Source organism: Anopheles aquasalis, chromosome X (genome assembly GCF_943734665.1).
Source record: "Anopheles aquasalis chromosome X, idAnoAquaMG_Q_19, whole genome shotgun sequence".
NCBI lineage: Eukaryota > Metazoa > Arthropoda > Insecta > Diptera > Culicidae > Anopheles > Anopheles aquasalis.
The window spans coordinates 3,010,443-3,017,942 of record NC_064876.1 but is presented as its reverse complement, the minus strand read 5'-3'; the positions used below and the strand labels follow the sequence as shown (position 1 = coordinate 3,017,942).

The following is a 7,500-nucleotide window of genomic DNA, read 5'->3' as shown; positions in this document are numbered from 1 at the left end:
GGACCGGGGCCGTTCTTCCATTTTGCATGCTTCCCCCGCCCCCGCTGCACAACATCATGGCCTCTTAACGACTTAATGCGTTTACCGGACCCGTCCGCTGGCTGGCTGGCTGGCTGGCTGGTGCTGCCGCGGAACGGATGCAGCCGAGGTTCGAGCCATACCCCCGGAGCTACCACGCTGGCAGTGTTTGCCAAGCACGGATCGAGCACGGATCGTGCACGGATGACTGGCGAGCGAGGATGGAGAGCGCAGCACCAGCACCAGCACCGACGGGGCACCGGCGGACCAGCGACGAGAGCACTGGCTCGGATCCGGCCGATCAGCGGCGCCAGGCGAACGCACGGGAGCGCTTCCGAACGCACAGGTAACAAAAGGGACGCCCCACGCACCCTCTCGGCTCTCTGACATTCCAACCACCTAACACCTTGGTGTCCTTGGTCCGACAGTGTCAACTCGGCCTTCAACAGTCTGCGGCAACTGATACCGACGGAACCGATCAACCGGAAGCTGTCCAAGATCGAGACGCTGCGGCTGGCCAAAAGCTACATCTCGCACCTGCTAGCGGTGCTCGTGACCGGCACGAACCAGCGACCGTGCGTCGAGGCACACGCGCTCCAGCAGCAGCCACCGGAAGCGGCACGAGCGATGGACGAGGAAGGGTACGATGATCCGGCGGAGGGAAGCGAGATCGCTCGTTCCTCACACGGTACCGGGTCGTACCGCAAACCGATCTGTACCTTCTGTGTTTCGTTCGAGAAGTGCTAGAAGAAGGGGCGGCTCTACATTGGCCGTTTTGTTACTAACCTGCCCTGAGCGGTATGTATAGAGGGGTAGCCATTAGTTTGATTGTTCTCTACTGAATGACCGACAAAAAGGTATTACCGCGTAACGTCATTTTTATTTCCTTAATTTTTTACGATTTTCAGTTTACTTTCATAAGTGAGTGTGTCTATATGTGTGAGTTTTACATAGAGGCGAGTGGTTAATTGCTAAAGGGTTGTGGTCGAGTTTGAGAAAGGAAGTGCAAGTTGGATAGAATAACACACAATCGTCCATAGTTGGATGCAGCTTGCAGCAACAGGAACCTCACAGGAAAAACCATATCCAGCTAGCAAATAGTCAGACACAGGCAATTTACGTAAACGAAACGGTCTCGCTCTCGGCCGATTTGATCGTTGTGTTTGGTAATTCTAAACATTTTCATGGCAAGCTAGCCAATTAGCAGCATAATCGTTGCATAGCTTGCAGCACATGAAATTAGGACCGCTAATGCTGACGCCACGATACACGAATGGTATTACTAATGTAATCAACTAAGCAACCAAATATACAAAGCGCGTTTGCTAAACAAACGAGTATTAAACATAAAACATGCGTGTTTCCTAAACAAAAGAAAAACCGCTTTCCACAACGCTACTGATAACTACTGATCAAACTGCGCTAAACCGAAAGGGGCCTATTGGGTTTTGCAACTAAGTAACCGCCGTTTAACTGTTTAGCTCCGCTAGCGGAGTGTCGAGCTGGATTCGAACAAATGTAATCCAATCTAACTAGGGCTTACGGTAAATAAAAACTATCCACACAATGGTGATTTGTTTATTTGTTTCCCCTTTTCTTAATGTTGAGTTACCAGGCGATACATGATGCTTTTGAAAGAAAACAAATTGTAAAAAGAAATTCCTTTGCTCAAAAAAAAAAACCCCCACAAAAACCAAACGTGCGTTACTTAGTTGCACACACCTAATATAAAACATAATGTGTTCCTCCGAACGTACTCCCCAAACCGCACAATGCGCTCCCCTTTGAGCAAGCGGAACATAAATATGTTAAACCGATAAGGTGAAAATCTACCGACAGCTACCGAGGGGCAGTCGGCCCTTTAATTCGTCACGCTGCCATTGCTGAGCGACTTCATCAGTTTGTAGCACTGCTGCAGCCGCTTCTTGTCGCCGATACGCTCGAGCGTTTTGGCCGCCTCCTCGAGCATGCCGGCCCGCTCACCGGGCGACGACAGGCAGGGGGCGGGCAGGTGCTTACAGGCGACGTACAGGGCGGCGGCCCGCTCTCGGCCACCTTCGAGCTGCCCGGACCGATCCTTGCCGCAGATCATCGACGAGCGGCAGTTGCGCTGGCGCAGGCTCCGATCCAGCAGCTGCTGGGTGGGACCGGGCGCCGCACCGGCCATCAACCGGCAGATCGCCTCGTACAGGTACACGCGCGACTGGGCCAACTGGAGCGGGAAAGAACGCTGTAGCTCAATCCACGCGTGTGGGAGTAAAAACGGCATTCCGTTGATTCCGTGTGTGCGTGGTGGTACTTACCGGAAACTTGCTCGTCACCAGCCGGAGCAGGTTTAGGTCGGTCTGGAAGGCGGCTAGCACCGGACCGGGCATGGTGCGGGGTGGCTGGTCCTGTAGCGACGTGTAGCGCATATCCGTCTCCAGCTCCCACAGCGTTGTCCGGCACTCGAGCAACCAATCGCATGCCAGCAGCTGTGCAAGCTGTGTATGTGTGTGTGGATAAGGAAGATAGCGGTTAGCGAACGGGCTTCGAGCGGTTCCGAGTGATTCCGTGGGTGGGTGGGTGGGTGGTAGTGTAATGTGCTGCTAGTGTCCTTCTCTCCCTCCTTCGCACCTCCGGGCTTGCATTGCAGAAGTACTGCACCGGTTGCCAACACGGAAGGTGCAATGCAACTACAATGCACCCGCAGATGGGACCCCTTCTACAGATAGCCACCCACCAACAACCAAACGCGTTTCACCTCACATGCGGCTGCAGCATGATTGCTGCCAGCCTCTTTGGACCCATCACTTTAGCAACAACAAAAAAATTAAACTTACAAGCTTAAGACGGCTGGGCGTTTTGCAAAGATTGCCGGTCAGGCTATCCTCCAGGTAGCGGCTGCTCTCGTTGCAGTCCTCCAGGATGGACCAACACTCGTCCGCCTTCGTACTGTTGAGGGGGAGAAACATAGGACCAGATTAGGACTCCCTCTTTTTTTTTTTCGCCCTCCACCCAACACAACGCTCGTGAAAAATGACTTACATCAGGCCACGTTTAGCATGGAATGCAACGAGCAGGGCACGCGGAAGCGGATCCTTACAGTTCTGCAGCTCCAGCGGAAAGCTCTCGACCTGGGCGTACAGCGATTCGACAAGCTCATCGCCCTCCTCACCGAGCAGCCAGTAGGCGGCCACACTCAGCAGATTCGACCACCAGTGGGCCAGCTGATCGAGGCAATCTGTTCCGTGGACGTGACAGGCCGAGAAGGCGATCGGCTTCTCGGCACGCACGAGCGTATCCTTGAGCAGGGCCGTCAGGTGCAGGATCTCACTGTTCAGGCTGCTAGCCTCCGACGACGACGACGACGACGAAGACGAAGCCGATGACAACGATGCGGACGAGGTAGATGCGGCGGTGGAGTCGGCGGCAACGCTTGCCGGCGAGGCCGCTTTGTCGTCATCAGCTGCTCCACCGGCACCGGTACCCGCCCCCGTTACCCCACCATCCCCATCTGGATCGACCAACTTGCCACCGTGCTCCTTGCTCCGATCCTTAACGAGCTCGAGACCGGCACCGCGGGCACTCGATTGTGTGCGCACACCGGCCGGATCGGAACCGACGAGCCCCTGCAGCGCCCGCTGCAACAAGTGCAACCGGTACGAGCGCATCACGTACTCGATCGGATCGGCCCGGTTGCAGAGCCGGGTGAAGGGTGCGGCACTCGATTCGTGCTGCTCGGCTCGCTCCTCGTACCGGAACTGATGCTCCGTCACGAACTGGAAACCGTAGGCGGTGAACAGCCAACCGAACCGCGCACTACCCGCCTGATCGCTGGCCAGCTGCCGCGCCTTGGCCAGGTAGTACCGGCAGAAGTAGTGCAGCAGCCGCGGGTAGCTCCGCTTGACGCGCAACGCTGCCAGCAAATAGATCTCGATCGTGTCGTCGATGGAGAGGACCGACGCGGACGCTTCCGCCATGTTGACCGCGCACAGGCTCATCATGAGCCCATTCGCGTCCGGCTGATCGGTGACAAGATGCAGCTGGTTCAACCGATGGTACAGGAGCGCTAGTTCGCGGGCCGAGTGCAGTGCGTGGCGTCGCTGGGCTTCCGGCTTAAACAGACCACCGGTGCGGCGCGATAACCAGCGGCCAATGTACAGCCGGTGGAAAAACATCCGCACAAACTGCCACCCGGTAGCTGACAGGCACTCGAGACGGGTCGACGGTAGCGAGAGACCGAACGCGTGCAGGCACCGCTTTGCCTCGCGGTACGCTTCGGTCGCATTGCCCCGCTTGAACTCGAGGTCGGACTGGCGCTTGTGCTGCCAGTAGTCGTTGGATGCGGTCGTGCGCGGCCACAGGATTGGATCGCCGTACACCAGCATCCGCACTAGGCAGCCGGCGAGAAAGAGAAAGTTGACCAGCAGTAACAGCAACGAGGAGGAGAACCGTGACCAGGAGAACGATTCCTCGAACGCCAGTATCCGACGCCCGGTCGGACCGCCCTCGGTGTCGCCCGGCAGCGGTGCGGTCAGCGAGAGCAGGCTGGCAAACGGGTTCACCACGAACACAGTCAGCATAACCATGCAGAGGGTGAGCCGGGCGTGCGGTGACATGCCCATCGGTAACCCACCGGACAGCTGTAGCAGTTCGTCGTCCAGTAGCTCGTCGCTGATCGGCGAACCGGACGAGTGCGTCCCGCTACCACCGTACGGTGACGGTGGCATCGAGTTGGAGTCCGAGTGGGCCGGCGACGACGACGGGTTCGATTCGTCGCTGCGGGGCGGTGTGATCGGGCCGGTCAGCAGATCTCCACCGCTACCGTTCGCCGCAACCAGCAGATCCTTGAGCGATTGCTTTTGATCCGATGACAGGCGCAGTTTGAATGCCATGTTTTCCTGCTTGAGCGCATGGTTCTGCTTCTGCAGGTGGCGAATGTGATCGATCGCTTTGCGCAGGATCGCCGACTTGTTGAGTTTCGCGTCCACGCCGACCACCATGTTCTTCAGCTCGACTATGCAGCTGTTGATGGAGGTGCGGTACCGGCGCTCGATCGCGTTGTGTGCCGACCGCTTCACTTCCTTCACCTTCGGGACGGCCGGTTGCAGCCGGTTTAGCTGCATCTTGGGCACACGGCCATCGCCCGTGGCTGCTGGCAGGACAGGCGCCGTCTGGGGCTGTGGTGGGGCATCCAGCATGACCGGAATGCCGGCCGTTAAAATAGGCCCACTCAACGTGTTCACCAGCGTGTGCAGGTTCGCCGGGTTTGCCGGGTTTACCGTCACCGTGTCACCGCTGGCCGTAGCAACGGCTGTCGTCGTGGCAGCCGCCGTCAGCGTGTGCGCGTTCGTGTAGATGAGGGGTGTGTTGGTCTGCAGGAACACTGGCGGTTTGTCGCCCGTTTGCAGTGCAAACAGCTGCTGCATGCCACAGCCCGCCGCCACACCGAGCGGTTGACCGTTGCCCGTGGCGAGCAGGTTCTGTACGCGCACGTTCGCCATACCATTCGTCGTCAGCAGTGTCTGAGCGGTCGCCGGGGCAATCTTTTTCGCGTACGGATGATGGTGCCCGATGGTTGCCGGCCGGGCACTGTGCACTAGGATCGTTTGCGGTGCATTGCCTGCCGTACCGGCGGCGGCTGGCGGTGCCGGTGCGATGGTCGGTCGGTTTTGTGTCAAAATGACCGGTGTACCAGTGGCCACATGGTGGTTCGTCAATGCGGACTGCACCTGAACCTGTTGCTGTTGCTGCTGCGTTTCCAACAAATGTGGCGCAATTGGCTGCAGGGTAGTAGTGGGGCTGGTAGTGGTGGTGGTGGCGGCGGTGGCGGCAGGCAGAATCGGTTGCTGCTGCTGGAGCTGCCTTGCATGTTGTTGCAGCATTGGTACACGATGGGCCTTCAGGTTGGTCAGCGTTTCCTCCCGCGGAACCGGTTCGTTTTTAACCAGCACCGGTTCGGGGGTCAGGGACAGAAAGGTGAGTTCACTGTTCGGTGCAGCAGGTTGGAATGCACCGCCCGGAATGGTGGTCGTCACTTCTACCTTCCCGAACTCTTCCTCCTTTATGGAATCGGAGGGAGCCGGTGCAGCAGCAGCAGCAGCAGCAGCAGCAGCAGCAGCAGCAGTGCTGCTGCTGCTGCCACTAGTGCTGCTGCTGTTGTTGCTGTTGGCGGGGGGATTCGCCGTTGTATCGCCCATCGGTTCGTCCCAGCTGTAGTTGCTCAGAAAGTCCTCGCCCATCATGTTCAGTAGCTTCTCCTCGTTCAGTTGATCTATGATTTCACGCAAAAAGTTAAAAACGATTAGTAAGCATTCAAGAGGTACACCGGCAGCTAAACTTACACATATCCGTGATGTCGCCGATATCACTGATGTCGTTCATGTCCAGCTCGTCCTCTTTGTACACCGAGTTGGGATAGAACATCCCCGGCGACTGGAACGGATCACTCCACGTTCGGTCCTGATCCATGGTGCTGGTCGTTGGTCGCTATCGCTGTTGACGGTACCAGCCGCGCCGCGCCGCGCGTGGAACCAGCAGGGACTCCGCGTTCCCTTTTATGTCACGCCAGGCAATCCTCACACAAACCGCGACAGCTTTTCCCCGGGCTTCTTTGGCGAAAATGTATCTTTTCTAGTCAATGTTTCAAAACAACTTCTGTACACTTGCAGCTCGCTCGTTCAGACGAAGGTCAAACATACGTTCTACACACCACATCATCTCGCGCAACCACACTCCTACGAAACTACGACGACGACAACATCATGCTCGCTGGCGCGTGGACCTCGGCCAATGAAAACATCATCAGATCACTCGCCCTCGACCAATCAGCGACGAGCTTTCCGCATCGTACGATTGTGAGACCTCCCTCCTACCACCTTTCCCCGGCCTTTTCCGAACTCTTCACAATTATGCTGATGACGTCACAGCAAAACACGGCCACTGCCCGTGCGGGCGTGCGTGCTGACGAAACAGAGGGAAATACTTGCGCTTAGCAACTGCGTGCTTTGTTATATCCTTCTTCCTGATGATGCTCGTTCTTGGGCTGCTCCCTCGGCGAAGTTTTTGAATGATGCAATTTGATAGCGAAAGTGTAGCAGCGTTGTGCGCGGCAGGTCGGTTGATCGGTGTCCCAGGTTACGGCGCTGGTACGCAATTGTCAGTGCCATGTATGTTTACTGCGGGGCTACATTCGCCGAATATGCTGAGTCGTACGTTTATAACTGCTAGTTCGATGCTACTAACCCCTCCCCCCCCCCCTCCCCAACATCTTTTACCAAAAAAGACTAGAAGTTCAGTTTAAACAAACTGCTGCTTTTTAATGTTGCCTAATTCATTTGCTTAAATTAAACACTGTGCTAAGGATTCCCCATTGTGCTCCGTACACTTATTATAGTGAAATTGAATAGACTCGTGTAAATCGGTTTGAATTTATGTTAAAAAAACCTGTTGAAGGTGAAATATGAAAACACTTATTTGTAAAATTGCCACAAAAAGTAT

At 56.3% G+C, this 7,500-nt stretch overlaps 3 protein-coding genes across 3 annotated transcripts in view; 1 reads left to right on the top strand and 2 right to left on the bottom strand.

The window, feature by feature from the left end:
- Positions 1 to 239: 239 nt before the first annotated feature.
- On the top strand, positions 240 to 765 carry LOC126574486 (transcription factor 15-like). The gene is made up of 2 exons (XM_050234755.1): positions 240 to 364; positions 447 to 765. Exons 1-2 carry the CDS (start codon positions 240 to 242, stop codon positions 763 to 765), a joined length of 444 nt encoding a protein of 147 aa, XP_050090712.1.
- Positions 766 to 878: 113 nt separating this feature from the next.
- LOC126570207 (sterol regulatory element-binding protein 2) lies at positions 879 to 7,142 on the bottom strand. The gene is made up of 5 exons (XM_050227794.1): positions 6,345 to 7,142; positions 3,046 to 6,274; positions 2,841 to 2,952; positions 2,322 to 2,501; positions 879 to 2,230 (listed from the first exon to the last, which is right to left on the bottom strand). Exons 1-5 carry the CDS (start codon positions 6,469 to 6,471, stop codon positions 1,880 to 1,882), a joined length of 3,999 nt encoding a protein of 1,332 aa, XP_050083751.1. The 5' UTR covers positions 6,472 to 7,142; the 3' UTR covers positions 879 to 1,879.
- A 233-nt stretch (positions 7,143 to 7,375) lies between these two features.
- Positions 7,376 to 7,500, bottom strand: part of LOC126570217 (mitochondrial protein C2orf69 homolog) — an 8,059-nt gene continuing 7,934 nt past the window's right edge. Inside the window, exon 5 of the mRNA XM_050227804.1 lies at positions 7,376 to 7,500. This exon is cut by the window's right edge and continues 2,885 nt beyond it. The gene's annotated coding sequence lies outside the window, so the exon portion shown is untranslated.

Bases quoted from the DNA above. Each gene is read 5' to 3' on its own strand.
- LOC126570207 (XM_050227794.1), bottom strand. From the start codon at position 6,471: ATGGATCAGGACCGAACGTGGAGTGATCCGTTCCAGTCGCCGGGGATG. The intron at 2,502-2,840 runs GTAAGTTTAATT...ACACATACACAG, and splicing joins CGCCCAGCCGTCTTAAGCTT to CTTGCACAGCTGCTGGCATG. The intron at 2,231-2,321 runs GTAAGTACCACC...TTCCCGCTCCAG, and splicing joins TGGTGACGAGCAAGTTTCCG to TTGGCCCAGTCGCGCGTGTA.
- LOC126574486 (XM_050234755.1), top strand. From the start codon at position 240: ATGGAGAGCGCAGCACCAGCACCAGCACCGACGGGGCACCGGCGGACC. The intron at 365-446 runs GTAACAAAAGGG...TTGGTCCGACAG, and splicing joins GAGCGCTTCCGAACGCACAG to TGTCAACTCGGCCTTCAACA.